The sequence below is a fragment of the Equus asinus genome, chromosome 1 (genome assembly GCF_041296235.1).
Source record: "Equus asinus isolate D_3611 breed Donkey chromosome 1, EquAss-T2T_v2, whole genome shotgun sequence".
NCBI classification, from domain to species: domain Eukaryota; kingdom Metazoa; phylum Chordata; class Mammalia; order Perissodactyla; family Equidae; genus Equus; species Equus asinus.
This window is the reverse complement of record NC_091790.1, coordinates 29,951,705-29,972,214: the sequence shown is the minus strand read 5'-3', so window position 1 is coordinate 29,972,214 and position 20,510 is coordinate 29,951,705. Positions and strand designations below refer to the sequence as shown.

General features: G+C 48.6%; 1 protein-coding gene across 1 annotated transcript in view; it reads left to right on the top strand.

Moving 5' to 3' along the window:
• The first annotated feature begins 2,903 nt into the window (after positions 1-2,903).
• IGF2R (insulin like growth factor 2 receptor) overlaps positions 2,904-20,510 on the top strand; it is a 115,703-nt gene continuing 98,096 nt past the window's right edge. The window contains exon 1 of the mRNA XM_044760750.2: positions 2,904-3,226. Within this exon, the coding sequence (XP_044616685.2) occupies positions 3,078-3,226 (149 nt within the window). The 5' untranslated portion in view covers positions 2,904-3,077. The remainder of the gene's footprint in view (positions 3,227-20,510) is intronic.

The window sequence follows — 20,510 nt, the reverse complement described above, 5'->3', positions numbered from 1 at the left end:
CTGTATTTTCAAATAAGGTCACATTCTGAAGGCATGGGGGTCAGGATTTCAACATACCTTTTTAGGGACACAGTTCAACCCATAACATGCAGTTTTGGCTAACATCTCGGAGTCTCTGTTTTCTCAAAGGTTTGTTGCAAATTGTAAATGAAATACAGGGGAGTTATACCCTATTCTATTTGACTTTAGAATTTCTAATATATAATTTACATTAAATTTTTTCCAATTATCCCCAAATGTCCCTTCTACCTTCCTTTTTTGGGGTCCAGGCTCCATTAAGGGTCATGCATTACGTTTTGGTGTCTTGCCTCTTTGTTCTCCTTTAGTTCAGGACAGTGGTTCTTAAAGCTTCATGTGAACGAGAATCTCCTAGAGAGCTTGTTAAAACAATTTTCTGGGGACCACCTCCAAAGATTTGGTCAATAGGTCAGAGCAGAGCACATGAATCGCCATTGCCAACAAGCTGGCAGGTAATGCCAAAGCTGTTGGCCCAAGGACCACAGTTTTGAGAACCACTCATCTTGAACAGGGACTGGTAAACTTTTTCTGTAGAAGGTTAGATGGTAAAACACTTTAGGCTTTACCAGCTGTGTTGCAACTACTCAATTCTGCCACGGTAGGCAAAAGCAGCCATAGACAATACACAAACAAATGGGCGTGGCTATATTCCAATACAACTTTGTTTACAAAACAGCTCCCTGGTTAGGGTTGGCGCTCAGCCTACTGTTTGCTACCCTAATCTAGAATAGCTCTCCTGCTTTTTTAGGGGGTGGTGGGTGTCTTCCAGAGCATTCACACTTTTGAATTTTCCAGTTCAGTTTTCTCGTAGAATGTTTCATAATACAGATAGGATTGTTTTATTCTGATTAGATTTAGGTTGACATCTTGGCAAGAATACCACATAAGTAACCTTGTGTCCTTTAGGGGAAAAGTGTGGGAGACTTTGAAATGGACCAAAAATATTATTGGGTAGCTTCAGTGGAAAGCTGGGCATGGTTTAGCACACCCTTCTGAGTTATCCGATTCTATGGGTTTGTGCCTTTCATGTCTTTGAGCTATTTTACAACTCTGTAAATTGCAGAATACTGACGGTAATGCCTATGATTCTCGTCTTTAGAAACACAAATTGTGTCCAACAGGCATGCAGTTGATTTTCGACCTATGGATATTGAGCAATCTTGCATCTATTAGGCAACTGACCTTCAGCATTCCTGACTGCCTATATAAGTGTCGGATACCCTTTGGATTCTCTTTTGAACCAGCTGTAACATGTTACTGGTACTCTCATTAATTAATGAGTTAAATTATATCTTTGACACATACTCATTTTACATCTGCATCTGAGTCATGACTATATTCTCTTTTAAATATTATCCTTTTGCAGGATTTTTCATTGCATCACTTCAGGAAGCAGAAAATGCTCTTTTTCCAAATAATGGTGATACTAATTTTAATGACTTAAGGTGGTTCTATCAGACCTTTCTATTGTAAAGATATTATTTTCTCTTTATTAGGGAAATATACTTTGAGACAAAGTGAATATTCCAGTTGGCAATAATTTCTCACCTGATGGTTTTAGCATCCACTGAAGATCTTTGCCATTATCTATGAGACAATTGAAGCTGCAAAATATGAACTCTGTCTTGATGCCCACAGTTGGACATCTGAGCAATCCCTTTGAACCACTACAACATTTTCTTTTCTTGCATTGTATTACTCTTTGGCTGTACAGCAAAGTGGCTAAGCCACTATGGGACTGTCTAGATTGGGCTCAAAACCTGGCTTTTTCACTTACTAGCTGCGTGACTGGCCAGTCATTTAATTTCTCTGTGCCTGAGTTTCCTTATCTGTAAAATGGGTGCCATAAAGATACCTCTTTTAAAGGATTGTGTTAGGATTCAATGAGCTAAATCAAAGCACCAGAACATTCCTTGGCACATAATTACCCGCTCAATAAGTGTTAGCTATTATTGAATCCTGATTATTTGTATGCGTTTGAATCCCAGCTTTGCCACATCTCAAAGCGTCTCTGGGCAAGTTACTTAACATCTCTGTGATCTCCTTCCTAATCTGTAACAACATTTCTGCCTCAGAGGTTTCTGGATTCATGTTTGTTAAGTGGTAGCAGCGTCTGGTACGGAGTTGTTACCATCGTGATTATTCTGTATCTTTTTATTTTCTTTAAGAGACGGTCAATTTTTTGATAAATCTGAAAGGATTTACCTTTTTACTTTCATGGTGCCTAGCTCAGAGTCATTCATTCACAGCATGGCTTCAACAAAATACTCGAATAGAGGAATTAATAAAGATTTGTTGAGTGCCACTCGCTGGGTAGTTACACTTTCGCCTCCTTTATATTTCACATTTCTGTATTTGTGCGTCCCTCCTTATTGCGGGAAGCCCAGGCTAGGGAAAGAACATTCCCACAGAAGGTCATGAGAGGCCCTGCTGGGCAAAGGTTGGAAACCCCCGCGCAGGGCTCGGCGATTTGACTTCGCAGGGCAAGAAAAGTGTGTCCCCATTCGTCACGGATCCAAAGCCACACAGCTGTGCGGTGGCCCTGACAGCTGGGCACTTAGTCGCAGTCATTTTGTCTTCCCCTACCTGCGAGTCAAGGCTGGGAAGCGGTTACTCCAAGTTGGGAAGCACCAGTGTCGCGAGCCGGAGCGCGCCCTGGGGGGGGAAACTGAGGCCGGGGCCGGGGGTCGCGCACCTGCGCCCGCGTGCCCCGCCCCGCCTGCCGCGCCGCTTGCCGGCCCGCGCATGCCGCGCTCACGTGACCCGGTGGGCGGAGCCGGCGGGCGGGGATCACCTGAACAAGGGAGTCATGTGAGCGGGGCGGGGCGGGGGCGGTGCCGGGCGCGGTCACGTGACGCGGTTCCGGGGCCGCTGCCGCCGCCGCCGCCGAGCCCAGCCGAGCCGCGCGCCCCTGGGCTCCCACTCCGCTCGCGCTCCGCTCGCGCTCTTCGCCGCCTCGCGTCGCCTCCGCCCTGGCGGCACGACCAGGTCCCGGGCGCGGTCCCCGGTGGTCCAGGGCCGCTCGTCCCGCGCCAGCCGTGCAGCCCGGGCCCGGCGCGATGGGGGCCGCCGCCGGCCGGAGCGCCCACCTGGGGCCCGCGCTCGCCGGCCGCCCGCCGCGCGCCCTGCTCCTGCTGCAGCTGCTGCTGCTCGTCTGGGCCCCGGGGGCAGCGCGGGCCGAGGGCGCCGACTTCCCAGAGCTGTGCAGGTGGGTGGCCGCCCGGGCGCAGGCTTCACTTGCCGTGCTCCGGGCGCGCGGCGGGACTGGGTGGGGGGCGGGGGCGCTCAGGGGTGGGGCTGGGGTCCCTGAGTCGCCTCTTGTCCGGGCTGGGGTCCCTCTGCCCCGAGGGAAAGTTGCCGGCGTGGTGGCCACGGCAGAGAGACCGAGAGGTGGTGCGCGCGGGCGGGGGGCGCGGGGGACGCGGCGCCCTGGCGCTGGCCCGGGGGGCGGCTGCCTGGCCACTTGTGGCTGTCACTAAGTCCGGGGCGGCTTTGTGTCCGAGCGGCCGGCCGCCCCGAGCCGTCCGGGTGACACGCTGCGGGCAGCCTCGCGCCCGGCGCCTGCCCTCTCGCAGCGGTGCGCCTGCGAAAGTTGGAGGACGCAGGAACTACAGCTCCGCTTTGTTCCCGCTCCACGTTGTCCTCGAAGTTCCACCAGCGGGGCTTTGGAGAGGCCCCTGAGTGCAAAGACTCTCCCGCACGAAGGGCCCTGGAGTTGGGCGCGGGGGGGCGGGTTTCAATTGCTGATTGATTTCCTCCGTGCGGGTTTTCCATTTTCCCTTGAAAGTAGTTTTTCTGCAGAAGGTGACTTTTTTTTTTTTTTTTTGATCAGGGGAGCGGGGGGTGGTCCTCCTGTATCGGCTTTCGCGACTTTACCCTTCGCTTCTCCGAACCTAACTTCCTGTCTAGTTGCTCACATGATGTCATTGTCTCCGGAGTGGATCATTCTCGTGGAGTCCTGCTCTGGGAACCATGATTGTATAATCTCTGGTCCCATCGAGGGCTGTTCGTGTCTGGCCATGGCCAGGAGTCCCGGGGCTGGGGAACTGCCAATTCCGAGAATTATCTGACCAACCTTCTCTGGACTGTTTCGGATGATGGGAAATCCAACTTTTATTTATTTTTTAAACTTTGGTAGAAAGCGAGCAGGAGGAAAAGTTCTGAAAGACGAGGGAGCAACCCGCGGTTCTCCCTGGTGCTAGCGAGTTCCTTCTCAGAATGAAGTGAATTTGAGCCCACTTTGAGCTGAACTTTGAGTTTGTGGTGGGTTTATGGGGTTCTTATTCTTCCCTTCTATCAGAGATGGTCTTCTTAGCACCCCTGAGTTCAGAATTTGCAGAAATTAGCATTCTCCGTTTTTGGAAGGGCGAGGGAGAATTGACTGCACTTTAGTTTGTAGGCCAGTTGCTCCCCTAAGATACATAGTTACTCAAGTAACGAGCATGATGCCGGAGACCACCGGCCACTGATACAAGGTCAGGTTGCAACAGACATTTAAAGGAGGGAGTTTTGGAATAATGGCTACTGTGACCAGACACACCCATAAAGAGTTAACTTAGCTGGGAAGTCGAAGTCTTGGTCTTGTTAGCAAGTTGGAGTTTATTTCTTAAGAGTTAAGGTTGAAGTTGGCCTCAAGGGCAGACCCAGATTCCGTGGCTGATGCAGGAGGCCCTTACCTTCCGGTTAGGTGACTCTTCCCAATGTGTTGAACCTGCATTCACTGACCTCATCTCCAAGTGGAACACGGCCTCTTGGTCCAGTAGGAAATGGCCTTTATATCTTCAAATACTTCTGGCACAGTCCCATGTGGGCATAACTTAGTGAATACTTGAGTGGTCTGAAGGGTGATAGGCATTGTTAGTGTGATAAATGTGTCCTTTGCCACCTTAGACTATCTTTAATGTTGATTTGTTTGGTTTTTCTGCCAGATTTCCTTCGCATGGCAAACCTCCCGTTCCATTCGGAGATGGGCTTGCTCACATTTCTTTCCCCTGTTACTGCTGTGTGGTTTCCCGTTGAGACTTCTCCAGAGCCGTGTTGAATCTGCTTCAAACCCAATACCTGCAAAGTGAAGTTTTTTCTGTTTGTTCCTGTTTTCGGTGGATACCTTGGCTTAAATACTTCTTAAGATTTTTTGGGGGGAGGAGGGGGTCAAAAGTTTGTGTAGTACTTTTATGGCACTGGCTACAAGTTCCTCACCTCTAGCGCGTATTTGAAGAATGGCAATGTGAGCTGTTTTTTTAAGCCAGTGTGAAAAGTTGTCCCAAGTATCACCAAAGCAGCATACGTTAAGCTGCCGTTTTATTCCATCCCCCGGAGTCCGTTTTGACTGAAATGTACATAACTCATTTGGCTGAAATGTACATAACTCAGCCCGTTATCCACTATGAGTAGGGAAAGTAGACTTCTGCAAGTGTTGTTACCGTGTGTGTTTGTGCAGCTCAGTCACACGGCAGCCGTCCTCACAGGGATCACAATTCGGAATGTTTGTAAATTCCCTGTTTGTACCATGGAACACATTTTTCCATTGAAAACTGTCTTGTCCATTGTGGCTTGGTGCCTAGGGCAGAACCCAGATCCCCATCATCCACACCTTGGGTTCGGAGTGCCCAGACACCGTCCAGTTTCAACTAGACCCTTGTCTGGCTTCAGCCAGACCCTCGTAGTTAGTTCTCTTTGTCTCTAAAAAATGAAGTTGGTTTTCCAGGGAAACATCTTCTCCTCCCCAAGCCCAGGTCTCTAAAACCCCAGAGGGTACTTTTCATCTGTAGTCCCTTTGGACCAACAGGAGGGAAGTCCTGGCCAGCTTCAGGGCTGCCTGCAGGGCACCTTCTGGGCCCTGGGGTGGGGGCAAAGCTTCGAGGCCAGCTGTGGCCCTGACCACTCCTGGGGTCAGGGTGCTGGGCAGGGGCGCAGTTATGGGGAGGGAGGAAGGAGAGTGGCGAACCCTCGGCAGCAGCTCAGACTACATCTGAGCACACGAGAGATGGGGTCTCTGCGCGTCGTGCCCTGAAAAGCAGGGACGAGGGCAAACTTCCCTAAGTGCGTGTGGCTCTGTAAGTGTTCTGTGGAGAGAGTCAGGCATGGGTGTTTTAAGCAAGAGGATTGCTGCCCAGGTGTCTTGTGTGGTGGAAGAAGTTGGTGAATCTTTGTCACTCTGCTGTTTCTTGGGAGGTGATGTGCCAGGAGAAAGAACTGGAGGCCAGTGTGACCAGCTGTGGGACTGGCATGTCCAGAGGTCCAAAGGGGTGTTGTGTTGATGAGGGATGTCTGCAGGTCACTGGGGCAGGACCAGAGAGAGCAAGAGGAGAAGGGGCCCAGGGGCACGGGGGGCAGAGGTCAGGCCATGCAAAGTCACCAAAAGTGACCCAGATGCTCTCCGCTTGTCGATAGCTTACTCGTTACTGTGATTTACGCTTGTGTAACATGCCACCTCACATATATAAGAGGTGAGTTTCCACCCCTGTATTTAGGTGTTAGCATCCTTAATGAGTGGGGTCTTAACAGTTTGTACTAGTTATAAAACAATGCATTGGGCTGGCTTGATTTAAGTAGTTAAGTACTTTAAAAGTTATTCGGAACAAGTTTTCCCCCAGTTGTTTGGATATAAATGTTGGAAAGGTTTTATTATAGTGTGGACAAGAGAATAATGAAGCCAGCTGGGAGCCGGGGTTGGTTTAGTTGCTGTCTCTGAGGAGATTTTTTTCCTGCAGGAATGATGCTTATATGCTTAATTTGGGCCACATGTTAAACCTGGACCACATCCATTTGTGCGTGTACATTTCTTGCAACAATACGTGTGTGTAGACGCCCTAGATTCTTGATTATGGGTACATGAGATCTCACACATTATTTCTTTGAGTAGCATCCTGACAAATTGCCAGGAAATGAATCTTTTATCAGTGTTTCATAGAGGGGTTTTTAAAAGAGGGCATTGAGAAAAATAATTTAGATCTTGTCTTTGTTTTGATCTCGGCATATAAAACTGTATGGTTACTAGGCAGAGAGAATTCAACAGGGTCTTAGAATGGGGGCTAGTGGCGCAAAGTAGCTGATTGCTTTGCAGGTACTGTTGTTTCTCTTCTTTTTCTGTTCTTTTTCCTTTGAATTGTCTCAGCCACAGAGACCTCTTGGTAATGCCTCCCCTGGTCGGGGATGGTGTTTGAGGAGGGGAAGTAGCTGAGATCTGGTATACTTAGGAGTCCTTGTGTTTTCCTCAGCACTGACTCATGACCAGGGAGGGACAGAGGCCTGAATTTATGCTTTACTCCTGGCAAGGTGACACAGGACTCATTTATTCTCCAAGTATTTCTTAAGCATTTCTTAAGCAGAGGAAAAAACTGGGAGGGATCAGAGCTGGAATGGAGACACCATAAACAGAACACCACACTGGGATCCTGGAAGGCTGCTGGCCTCGACTGCTCTGCGTGGGGAGGCAGCAACTTTGAACACTCTCCACTTATTTTTGTTAATTTTAACAAGCGTGTAATCTCAGTTTTGATTTTCTCTTTGATCCAAGACTAATCTAGATGTTACTAGTTTTTGTCTATTATGAATAAAGCTCTTGTGAATATTTATGTACAAGATTTTGTGTGGACCGGTGCCATCCTTTTGTTCTTGGGTAGATAGATACCTAGGATTGGGATTGCTCAATGGATGGTGAATGTTTACCTGGATGGGAGCTGTCAGACTGAATTCCACAGTGGTTATCTATTTTGCATTCCCACCAGCAATATGTGAGAGTTCAAGTTATCCTACATCCTTGTCAACACTGGATCTTATCAGTCTTTTAAATTTTAGCCACCCTAGTGGGTTTGTAATGGTATCTCGGTGTGGTTTTAATTTTCCTATCTCTGCTGACTTACGATGTTAAATATCTTTTCTTGTATTTATTGGGATGCCTAAGATGTTGAACATCTTTCGTGTGCTTATTGACCATTTGGATAATCTTTGTTGTGTCTCTGAAAAACAGGCCTTTGCCCCTTGTCCCTTAAAAAATTTTTTTTAAAGAGTTTTGAGAATTCTTTATTTATTCTGGATACAAGTCCTGTCTTTGGTATGTGTAATGTGTATTTCGAATATTTTTCCCAGTCTTTGGCTTGCCTTTTCGTTTTCTTACTAAATCCTTTGAAGAACAGATATTTTTTGATTTTGAGGAAGTTTTAATTTATCTTTTTTTTTTCTTTTTGTGGTTTGTGCTTTTTAGAGACTAAGAAATCTTTGCCTTCCCCACGGTTTCTCAACCTCAGCCCTGTTCACGTTTGGGCTAGATAATTCTTGCTTGTGAGGACAGTCCTGTGCCTTGTAGGGTATTCAGCATCATCCCTTGCCTCTCCCCATTAGATGCTAAGAGAAACCCTTCCCTCCCCCACAGTTGTGACAAACAAAAACGTTTCCAGGCATCTTAAATGACCCCAGGTGGGCAAAGTTACCTCCAGTAATTAAGAACCACTGATCTACTCTAAGGGCAAACAAATTTTCTCCTATGATTGTTTTCTAGAAGTTTTGTAGTTTTAACTTTTATATTTAGCCCTATGATCAACTTTTTGAGTTAATTTTTATGTAGGATGTGAGGAAAGGTGAAAGTTTGCTTTTTTCCATGACTCTGTGTGGTTCTGTTTACTAATATTTTATGTAGGATGCTCACAACCATGTTGAAGTGAGACGGGGCTGTGATTTTCTTTGCTCTGCTGTTCCTGGCTGAGTTTAGTATCAAGAATATGTTTGTTTGCTGGGAAGAGCTGGTTGGCTTTTAGTATTTTACATGCCCTGGAACAGTTTCGTGTGAGATGGACATTTTCTCTTCCTTAAATTCTGGTGGAACTCACCAGTAAAACTATCTGGGCCTGACGCCTTTGAGAGGATGGACTGTAGAGGAAGAATAGTTCAAGTCTTTTCAAAAGAACTAGCGTTTTGTCTTGTTTACCATCTCCATTACCATTTATTTTCGATTTTATTAATTTCTGCCCTATTGCTAACTTCTACCTCATTTTTCTTGTTCTAGTTTGAGTTGAAAGCTTAGATCTTTTATTTTAAATCATTTTATATAATTAAGAGATGAATTTAAAGCTGTATATTTGTCGCGAAGCACATACCATTCGTTGGTTTTGTTTTTATCCTTTAATTCTAAATATTTCCTTCTTGGACCCAGAAGTTCTAAATGTTCAAACTTCCTGGACCCACTAACTTTTAAAAAAATTTTTTAAAGATTGGCACCTGAGCTAACAACTGTTGCCAATCTTCTTTTTTTTCTTTCTGCTTTTTCTCCCCAAATCCCCCCAGTACGTAGATGTCTATTTTAGTTGTGGGTCCTTCTAGTTATAGTACGTGGGACGCCACCTCAGCGTGGCCTGATGAGTGGTGCCATGTCTGTGCCCAGGATCCGAACCAGAGAAACCCTGGGCCGCCGTAGCGGAGCGTGCGAACTTAACCACTCGGCCATGGGGCCGGCCCCCCACTAACTTTTTAAAATCATTTTTTCCCCCAGGTAAATGGATTTTTCCCCCATTGTGGCCAGTAATTGTGGTAGAATTGTTGACACTTGCCTTGTGGCCTAGCACCCTGTCAAGTAGGCAGTGTTCTGTATGTTTGGAAAAAATGTTCTCTTTTTGGGTCAGAGTTTCATTAATTGTGCTGTTCAGTTTTTCTGTATTGTGACGTTGTTTGTCCTGCTTGATTTGTCTTTTAGACTTTGTATCTAGTTACCACTTTGGACAGGGTTCCAGAAGAATGTCTTGTCTCCTGTCTCCTAGCTTAGCAACTGTCCTGTTGTTCTAAGTTCTTGAAGTCTTCTGTTGATTTTTTTATTTCAACAAGGTCTCTGATTGATGTAGACAGTAGTTCCCCCTTATTCGTGGAGGATACGTTCCAAGACCCAGTGGATGCGTGGAACCGTGGATAGTATTAAACCTTCTGTATACTGTGTTTTTTCCTATACGTGCATGCCTGTGATAAAGTTTAATTTATAAGTTGGGCACAGTAAAAGATTAACAACAATAATAATAAAATAGAACAATTATAGTAATATAGTGTAATAAAAGTTACCATAGATCTAAGCAATCTCAGCATATGATTGTTTTTCTTATTACGTCGAGAACTTTGACTTTTTCACTTAAAGGCAGCACTTTACGGCTTCTCTTTGGCATATCCGAATTGCCAGGATCACTGCTCTTGCGCTTTGGGGCCCTTATTCAGTAAAATAAGGGTGACCTGAACACAAGCCCTGTGATAGCTCGACAGTCGATATGATAACTGAGATGGCTACTAAGTGACAGATGGGTGAGTGGTGTATACAGTGTGCATCCACTGGACAAAGGCATTTCTCATGTCCTAGGTGGGATGGAGCCGGATGGTGTGGGATTTCATCATGCTGCCCAGAATGGTGCACAGTTTAAAACTTAGGAATTGTTTATTTCTGAAGTTTCCCACTTAATATTTTTGGACCGTGGTTGACAGCGGGAAACTGAAATTGCAGAAAGCGAAACCGTGGATAAGGGGGGGACTGCCATATTCGCAGCTGCCTGTTCGTTCTTCGTGGATGCCACCGCTTTCGTCATCCCTCCGGAGATGTATTGTAAGGTTCTGCTCTGATTGCTCTGTTAATGCTCTTTCCTGGGGCCCAATTCCTCTATTGGAGTTTGTCGTCTTGTTTTCATGGTGTTGGTGCCCTGGTGACAACTGGCGATTCCGGACTGTACTCTTTGCAGCAAGGACATTTGTGGCCTCTCCTTGTGCAGCTGTGCAGCGTAGGGCTGGAAGCCGTTGTTGGCATGTGGCTCTATATTGTTTCTGAGGAGATGAGGGATGGGCTGGGCGTTCCTCTGGCTGCTGTGTCTCTGTGGCTGGTCTTGAGCCTTAGGTCGTTTTCGGCCCTCCCAAGTATCCCCCAGCCCTGTTCCCGCCCGGAGACAGCTGCTAAACCCGTGTTGCTGTCGATGGGCGCAGTGCAGTGTGTTCCCTCTGCAGCTGCAGACAGGAGAGCTGCATTATTGAGTTGGCGGTGGCAAGTCCTGTCTTTTGTCTGGATCTCAGCTTCCTCCTCGAGAGAGCTGGGAGTTGAGTTTGCAAGTTCCTGTCCTGCGTTTGAATCTGGGCCCCTCCTTTACTAGCTCTGAGGCCTTGGGCCAGTTACGGATCCTGCGAGGTCTTACTTTCCTTGGGTGTCACATCAGGGTGCTGATCCTGCTGTGAGGGTTGCTGTGGGGATCAGAATGCCATTAAGTGCCTGGCCCGTCCTCTTGTTCCTGGATGGTGGTGGCGGCAGTGACTGCTTTTATCTATAAGTTAGAGTTGCTACATTGGATCAGTGATATTTTTAGCCTGTTGCTCTGCACCCCCATTAGCTCTCCATTGGTGCCTTGGCGTTTCTTCTTTACCCCTTGTGTACATTGGCACTCCACCTAAGAGTCTTTTTGAGAAAGAAACCTTTCCGTCATTTAAAAAAGTTTTAAAAGCACTGGACTCTGATTCTCGGAGTCCATTTTGTCTCCACCATTCTGTGGTTCTGAGGAATGTGTCCTTCAGGATCCCGTCAGTGCGAGCAGCAGAGAGCCCCACTCAAATTCCCTTAAACAGGGAGGAGCTGGGCGATAGGAGGTGTAGGATGTGGGCGCGTGCCAGGTGCCATATGTTGGGGCGGGCCCCGGGCCCTTTGAGCAGTTTCTTGGCTTCCCCCTCCTTCCTGTGGTGACTGTAGCACCGCCACCGTCCATGGAAGGAAAGAGAGCCTCCTTGTTCATCTCCTGGAGGAGTCGAGAAGTCCCAGCTGACTTCTGCCTGGGGGTCAGTGGTCAGAGGGGGCTCCTGTCCTCACTTAGACCCCGCCAGGCTTCCCTGGAAGGAGGGAGCGGCTGCTGGACCGGATTCCAGGGATCTGTTAGAGGGGGGAATGGGGAACAAGAAGGCAAGCCCGTGGGATGGATGGCAACGCACATCGTAAACTCCACTTTGCTGTGCAACTTACAAAACAGCTGCTGCTGGCTGGGGTTTTTGAGGTGCCCGAAGCAGCGTATCATCTGCCTATTTTTGTCTCTGTGTTAACCAGTGCAGAGGGCAGTTCGGTGTAAACCCTCCCCGGCCTGGGAAAATCCCAGTCCCTCTAGCTCCTGGAACATGAAACTTGCCCTTCACATCACTAGAGATGTGGGGTAGGGCTTTTCTTTTTCCTTTTGTGGACTGTAGATCGCCGCTCGGCCGGGGCTGGTGGGCGGGGGGGTCGTGCTTCAATAAACATATGGAGGGCAGCTTCCTCTGGGCCTGCGAGCAGATTCCTATAAGTGTTACTGTTCATAGGGGCCAGGAGAGTTGTAGGAAATCAGGGAGATTGCGAAAGTATTAATTGCAGCTTTGTTTTAGGATATGGAGGAAAAGATGAAGGAACAGGGATCAGTGAGAAGTGGCCTTTGAAATGTGGTTGCCAGTGAGTGGCCTGGGGGGAAAGTTGAGGAGCTGTCTTTTCAACCGGAACCTTTTTGGTTTCCTGCCGCCATTCTTCTTCACACTGACGTGTGTGTTGTGGTCAAAGGTGTGAGTGCACAGGGAAGGCTCGTTCAGGGGTAGACCGACCCTTGGGTTTTGCTTGTATGTAAAATTATTTTGTTGCGATCTGTAGGAATCCCTCTGTTCTAAAAACCAGTTCTACATTTTAAAACACTGTTTTTGTACCGCAAACAAAAAACTCCCCCAACGCTCCCTGCTCCTCGCCCCCGGCCTGCAAATAGAAACCCAAACCACCAGAATGGAAGCGCTGAAGGAGTGGGTTCCTAGAAATGACAAGCGTGTGTCTCCAGTGAGTCAGCCTCCTGGTTCCTGTGAGGCTCCTCCACCTGCTGTCCCTGCAGAAGTGTCACCACAAACAGACGGAGCGGCAGCCCCAGCTCGCTCCTGTATTTTTAGAGTTGACCCTTGAGAGGAGGCAGCGTGAGTTAATCGCTTTGGTTCATGTACTGAGGCAGGAAGAGGAGCGGGGGGCCGGGGCTGTTTTCTAGAGGCTGCACTATGCCAGGGTCTTCCTGTAAGGTGACATTGAAGGTGACCATGAAGGAGGTGAGGGAGTGAACTGTGCATCTGACCAGGCGAAGAGCAGTCTGGGCTGAGGGGCCCATGTATCAGCTGCTCTGGCAGGGAGCATGGCTGATGTACTTGGCAAATGGCGAAGGGGCCATTGTGGCTGGAGCAGCAGGAGCGACCAAGAGAGTGGAAGAAGAGGACTGGAGAGAAGGCAGAGAATTAGCTGGGGGCCATTTCCTCTAGGCCATTGTAGTGACTCTGACCCTTTTTTTTTGGGGGGGGGGTGAGGAAGATTGGCCCTGAGCTAACATCTGTTACCAGTCTTCTGCTTTTTGCTTGAGGAACATTGTCCCTGAGCTAACAGCTGTGCCAATCTTCCTCTATTTTATGTGGGACGCACCACAGCATGGCTTGATGAGTGGTGCTAGGTCCGCTCCTGGGATCTATACCCACGAACCCTGGGCCACTGAAGCAGAGTGCATGAACTTAACCACTACACCACCGGGCCAGCCCCATGACTCTGACTTTTATTCTGAGGGAGGTGGGAGCCTTGGGAGGATTTTGAACAGAGGAGTGATGTGGAGGGGGTGGCCAAAGGGGGAAGCTGGGATTTTTGGTAGACCAGATAAGAAATGATAATAGATTGGACCGGGTTGAAGCAGTGGGTATGGTGAAAAGTGGTCCGGTTCTGGATATTTTGAAGTGGAGCTGATAGGATCTGCTGATGATTGAATGTAGGATGTGAGGCGAGGGAGAAGAGAAAGGATGACTCTTAGGTTTTCGGTCTGAGCAATTGAAGGGATGGAGTTGAGCTTGTCAGAGGTGGAAAGGGCTGTGGGAAACGCAGGTGTCGGGGGAAGCAGGTTTGGCCTGGTCATGTTGATGTTGAGACGCTTACTGGACATCCGAACGGGGAGGTTGGGCAGTTATAGCTGTGCCTTTGGGTTTAGGGCAGTGCTTTGGGCTGGGGAAGTCAGTTTGGGAGCTGCCATCGTATAGATGGAAAACCACTGGATGAGATTGCCTGGGGAGTGATGGAGGCAAAGTCTGAGGTACAGTCATGCATCGCTTCACGGCAGGGATATGATCTGAGAAATGCATCATTAGGCGATTTTCTTGTTTTGCGAACATCGTAGAGTATATTTACACAAATCTCGATGGTACAGCCTGCTACACACCTAGGCTCTATGGTACTAATCTTACGGGACCGCCGTGGTATATGTGGTCCATCACTGACGGAAAGGTTGTTACGTGGCGTGCGACTGTGCTGAGTTCTTAAAGGTCTGCTACATGACAGGGAACAGCAGAGGAGGCTGACGAGGAGCTGCCGGGGAACTGGAACAAGCACCACGAGAGAGCGATGTCCCAGAAGCCCAGGGAAGAGCGTGTTGTGAGAAGAGAGTGGTCAGGTGTGTCAGGGGCTAAGCATCCGGCAACGTGATGCCGGAGAAGGGACCGGTGGGTTTGGCAGTGCCGAGGTCTTTGGTGACTGGGACACAGGTTTCGGTGAAGACTCGGTGGGTCAAAGCCCGGTTGGAGTTGAGGGAGGATGGGAGGACAGGACGCAGAGACAGCCGGTTTGGACCACCTGGAGTTCGGAGTTTGCTGCAAAAGGGATCAGAGAAATGAGAGGGGCTGCACTGGGATGTGGCATCAAGGGAGTCTTGTAAAAAGTGGGATATATCGTGAAAGGTTTGTATGCCGAGGGGAATGATCCAGCACAGGGAGAAAAATGGGTGATCCAGGGGAAGGGAGAGAAGGAGGGATAAGAGAGAGAGGAGACAAAAGCGATAGAGGGGGAGGGCTGGGGGTCAGGGCGCAGGGTGGGGGTGGAAGGCAGGCTGTGTGAGGACGATGCAGGAGGTTCGTAGGTTTGATGGGAACGTGGAAGTTTCTAGTTCAGCGTCCTTAGTCAACTAGGATCCAAGATGTCCGCTAAGTGTAGCAACTTCGTAAACAGCTGCTTTTTCTCATCAAGTTACATTTCAGTTGGTGAGGCTTTTCCTGTGGCCATGTGGGGGAGGTGACACAGGCTCTGGGGCAGAGCAGGCCTCTTCAAATGCTGGCTTTGCCGCTCGCTGCATTTTTGACGGGAGACAAGCTCACCGACCACAGTAGGCCATCTTTCTGTGTCTGTAAAGTGGGGGGGGCAACACCTGCCTGGAGAGGTTGGGCGGAAGTCAAGTGCCGGTGTCCAGGGATCATTCAGCGAAATTGTGGGGCATGTAGTTGCTCAACAGGTGTTCCCCTTATTCTTAAAAGCTTTTAAAGATTAGGTGAGATAGTGCTGCTCTCGTTAAAGGAAGGCGTGAAGGTGATACCTGACTTGGCACTAAAGGGGCGTGCTGTGTGTTTCCTTTTCCCAGCTGGGTGTCGGGTTTTGCTGAGCTGTACGTGCCAACCTGACATTTGACCCCAGCATCTTCAAAGCAGAACCTTTTGTCCTGTGTGAGCCACATTGGCCCCGTGAAGAACCAGCCCAGATAGTGGCTTCATGAGCATCATGAACTAGCCAGCGAGTGACTGCCCAGCCCTTAGGAAGGCAGACCTTCCCCTGTAGTTGGGGCGCTGAGGGACGGGCACTGGGTCTGGGAGAGTTTTCCGGGACGTTGGTGCCAGCCGACTAGGAGACTGAGCATTCAGGTTTCAACTCTAGGCTGTGGGCTGGGTCAACTTTAAATGCAGTTGAATTCACACATCCGTATAATTACTCCAACCCTTCTTTATGCGTATGGGGAATGAAGGATGGGAACATTCAGATAATTACTCTGATTTAAAAAAATCCTCCCAGGGCAGGGTTGAGGGTTGAAATACCGGCCTGTGTCCCGATACCCTAGAGTTGATCTGAGCGAAAATGCAGGAGGCGCAGCCCAGGGAGGACAGCACGGGCCTTTGTGGTAGCTTTATGTCGTGGAGGGTCACTTGCCGATTTACTAAGAATTCCACACATGGCGTTTCAGTGAAACCTCTTTGGGAAGAGTATGTCCTGCCCTTTTCCCCCTGCTCCTCTGCCAGAAGTTTCTGATTAATCGGGCCTCTGTTCTGGTGGCAGCTGGTGGCTACATGGTGCGGGCTTGGGTAGGCCTGAAGTGGCCGGCCTGTCCTGAGAGATCCCAGGAGGCAGCTGGGGTGTGTGTGTGTGTGTGTGTGTGTGTGTGTGTGTCTCTCCATGTGTCCTGAGCCCCTGGTCTCTGTCTCGAGCTCTGTCAGCCCCCTGGAGATAGCCCAAGACAAGGGCTTGCCCCTCCCTCCCTCTCTCCTCTCTAGTTCCTTGCCAGTGTCATGTGACATTCCTTTAGGCGGCCCCAAGCCAACTTACGTTTTTTTGTAAACTTAATTTTTAAGCAGTCTGAATCCTTCTATTGATCCAGATGAAAGCCTTAGATCATAGTCTCTCAAAAGCTCGACTTCCTGGTCTCGATTTTCCTCCCGGTGACCTTGCGGAGGACTCAGGTTCATAGACGAGGAAGCTGGGCCTCAAGAGCGATTAAGCATGTCCCGCGCAGCTGGTCCGGCAGGTGTGGGGTTCAGGGCCGGGGCTGGGGCTCTCTGCACCGTTGCCATGGCACCTTCCTGAGGGAGGCTCACCTCTCTCCTGCATTGCCTCTGTCTGCCCATCCCCATGCTGGTTTTGAAAGCATGATTGGGCCCCAACACCCACACCCTGGTGCCCTGGGTTCTGGTGCTGACTGGAGCCTTGCTTCCAGCCGGATCCCTCTCCAGCCAGCTGGCTTCCTGGCCCCAGACCCTGCTTAACTACCAAGGAAAACCAGAGACTGTTTGGCACATCCTTGCCTTCTTTGTTTTTTGCAGGCCCCATATCTTTATCCACAGCTTTGTGGGTTTGTTAGAATAGGAAGTGAAGTACTTCCTATATATGCTCTGGCCGCGCCACGTCAGGCTCATGTGTTGCCCAGTCTTCATATCAGGGTGGGGATTTATCCCTCCAAATCAGATTTTTCTCTTTTAGCGTCAACAGTGGCAAGTTGTCGACCACCGTGGTTAGGTTTTGCTCTTGACATTCTGCTGCAAATGTCCATTTGGGAAACCGTGTCTCTTTCCATGTCCTCCTTTCTCCCTTCCCCTCTCCCCGCTTCTTAGTTTAGGAGACTGTTCCAGACTTTTGAAGATTAGTGGGCTGGGTGTATGAGCTGAGAAACTATCTGCAGTAGTGAGCCAAATGATTTCCAGAATATTCTGCTGGAGGACTTGGATGCAGGCCAAACGCAGGAAAATCTTTTTGGATGTTCATGCTGGAAAGACTTTGCATTCCCCTCGTCCCCAAAGTTTCAGATTTGCTGCTTGCTCTAGAGTCAGAAAAACATCCCTCTAGCCAGTGACCATGTTATGTGAATTTAGCTCATATATCACCAACTGGGCTATTTTTTTTTTTTTTAAAGAAACCAAATTATAGATTCGCACATGCTCATTAATTTTATTACTGATTCTATTGTACCTCTCTCCTGCTTTATATACCGATAATTGGAGGCCAGTAATAAAACGTTTAATAGCCACATGACCATTCCTATAAACCCGAAGACTCACAGGGAGTGAGGGAACTAAGGTCTATTTCAAAAGACTGTGGCCCTGTGACAGTCCACGAGGAGAGGGCAGATTGAGAGGTCATGGAGCTGTTTTGTGTGGGAGGGAAGGAACTCGGTTTTTCTAAGATATTTTTCCTTAAGGGGTTGGGCATGCCATACATTGTATAATTGAATTTTGTAGACTTTATTTTAGATGTTAGCTGTTTTAGCAATGAAAGAACCCCAAATTATATTATACAAGGTATTGTAGTTTTGCAGGTATTCAGTGATGACGTCCGAAACTTGAGAGGTGTCACAGTAAGACACCAGTGTCCAATAGTTTACAAATATTGTCCTGTTGTGCCTCTCTGGCTTTTTCTTCTGACTTCTCTCTTTCTTCCGGACAGACATTTCTACCTCGGTCAGGGGAGGTGGCTCTGCGTTTCTCTTCACTAAGCTTTCTGAACTCCAGGCAGTTGTGCCGGCCGGTTAGATTTGCTACCCCGAGATTGTTCAGTCCTGACCAGTTGGGTTCTGAATGTGGCGTTTGCTCGAGCGGTGTTGGGCAAGGAGAAACGCCTTCCTGTCTCTGCATTAGTTGACAGTATGCCACTTGTGTGCTTCCTTCTCCCTGGTAATCTGCCAGCACCTTTCAGGATATTATGAAACTTAAACCAAATGAGGTTAAAATGGGACCTCTGTGCCGCTGAACGGCCGCAGACTGACTGCGGGAGTCCAGGATGGTTTCGGTAGAGGCGGTGGGGTTACAGTCGGGGGCAGACGGTCTTAAGCTTTCTTGAACTATGGGAACCACCCAGCCTGTGTGCTCAGCTTCCACGGTGAAATTAATTGCCCGCGTCCAGGGCATATTTCAGCCACAGAATTCGCTTTAAAACCAGAGATCTCTGCAAGTTGTTTGCCTGGGGTGTGACTTCTCCCTTGCCCGGTTCCCTGCTGCCTCTGATGGTTTGATTGTGGCGTGTTCCCGAGTTCCTGATGACACTCACTGTGGGACTCTCGGTGGGGTTTTTTTGGAGGGCAGCTAACTAGTGAGCTAAGTGGTCATTTCAAAGGAGAGTGAAGCTGAGATGAGGAGAACGGTATAGATGTCTACCTTTGTAGTGGACTCCTCACCCAGCTTGGGTAAAAAAGTGAGGCGAGTGCAGCCGGGGGGAAGGAGGCGCTGAGGGCCCTGATAGTCCTTGTGTGGAAACCAGTTGAGTGAGGGAAGAGAGGTTGCAGAAGGCCGTGCCGCTGGTGTTTGGCAATTCGCACTGTGCAGAAGAGAAAGCAGAACTGGACGGAGGGTAAAGAGCAGCCGAAGTTGAAAACTTGGGGAAGAAGTTGAGCTAGGAAAAGTAGGGGATCTGTTGATCAGCGTGACGTGGGGCGGCCCGGCTCTTCAGAGCTCACCGCTTCTCATCAGGAGCCATCGTCAGAGGGACTCATTCACTCTGGAAATCTTTGTGCCGTTCAGAATCTGTCATTCTAGTGGCAATAATTGTGACAAGATTTCAACTCAGGTTTTGTGGAATTATTTGCCAGTTTCAGTGTTGTAACTGAAGCTAAGTATTTTCTGAAAAGGTAAAAAAACTTTAAAAAATTGATAACACACGAGGCAGTTTCCCTTCGTGTAATCACTTGTCCTTGGGGCGTATTCCTGGCCTTGTCATCTCATGATCGGGAGATGCTGGGCAGGGGCTTGACCTTTCTGAGCCTTAGAATCCTTGCCTCTCCGGCTGAGGACCTTGGGAGAGTTGAATGACGGCGCCCAGTGCCTGGGCGGCTTTGCTCAGCGGGTGTTAGCGCCTGTGCTGAGAGCTGTGCTCTGATGCGTTCCTGGTCCACCGGCCCGGTTTCCTCCTCCACCCGTCAGTAAATATTGATTCTGTGCCTGCCAGTTACTGTTCTGGGAGGGAAAGCGTTCATGTCCAGAGTAGTAGTTGTTGGAGATGCCCGACACCTAAGATCGTGCCCTGACTGGTGGGGAATGCCAGTAGGGCTGGCGTCAGGGTTATGGGTGCGGGGGGACGAGCCCACGAGGTCCAGGGGGCTTACTTTCCGTACATGTCGGTCCAGAATTGTCAGGTTGGCTTTGAAATGCATTTGGATCTTTTGAGAGTGGGAGGGGGACATCTTACACCCTGGACAGTGAGGTAAAATGGCAAGAATTTTGCTTGCTCTTGCTGATTTTCAAAGCCAGGATTCTTGCACAGATGGTTTTGCGTCCAGAAGAGCAACTGGGATTAAGCTGCCTCCTTCGAGGATGTGAACTGAATTTCGCAAGTGGACAGGGCTTCTGGGTGATGTTTTCCAACGACCAGCTGCTGCTTCGGACCTTTGTGGTTTTCCCTGCCCCTCATCCCTGCATCCTGTTGTTTCCCTCGTGAGATGGAATATGGCATAGCGCCAAAGTGACTTTAGAGGACTTGACAGTGACAAGTGTTAGGATTTCAAGAAAATGCCCACTGGGCATACGTACCTCTCCTGCTGCAGGAGATGCTGGGGGCGCACATATGTTTAAAACATTTTTATGTGTGTCTTTGAGTGAAGACCGCATTTCCACAAAGCTTGCAAATATTTTCTTCCAGAGGTTTGGTTCTTGCTAAAATTTTAAATTTTAATATTACAGCTTAGTTTTCTCTTTGATCTAATATCTTGGTCTCCTTTTTTCCTATCAGTTTTTTTTCCTCAAGTCTTTACTTGTATATGCTCAAATAGCTTGGTCTAGAATGTTGAGTGTTTTGTGAATCTCAGCCGAATGGTCTCCCTTCGCTGTGAAATAGTCATACTGCTGGGTTTCCAAGTTTTGGCTGTACATGTTCACTTCCGGTAGGGAATTTTCTAGTCGACAATCTTTTGGACAAAAGTTTATTATTCCTCAAAGATATCATTAAATTTTATTTAGTCTGCAATACTTTTATTGCTTCTGAAACTATTCTCTGGTTCTGGAATATGACC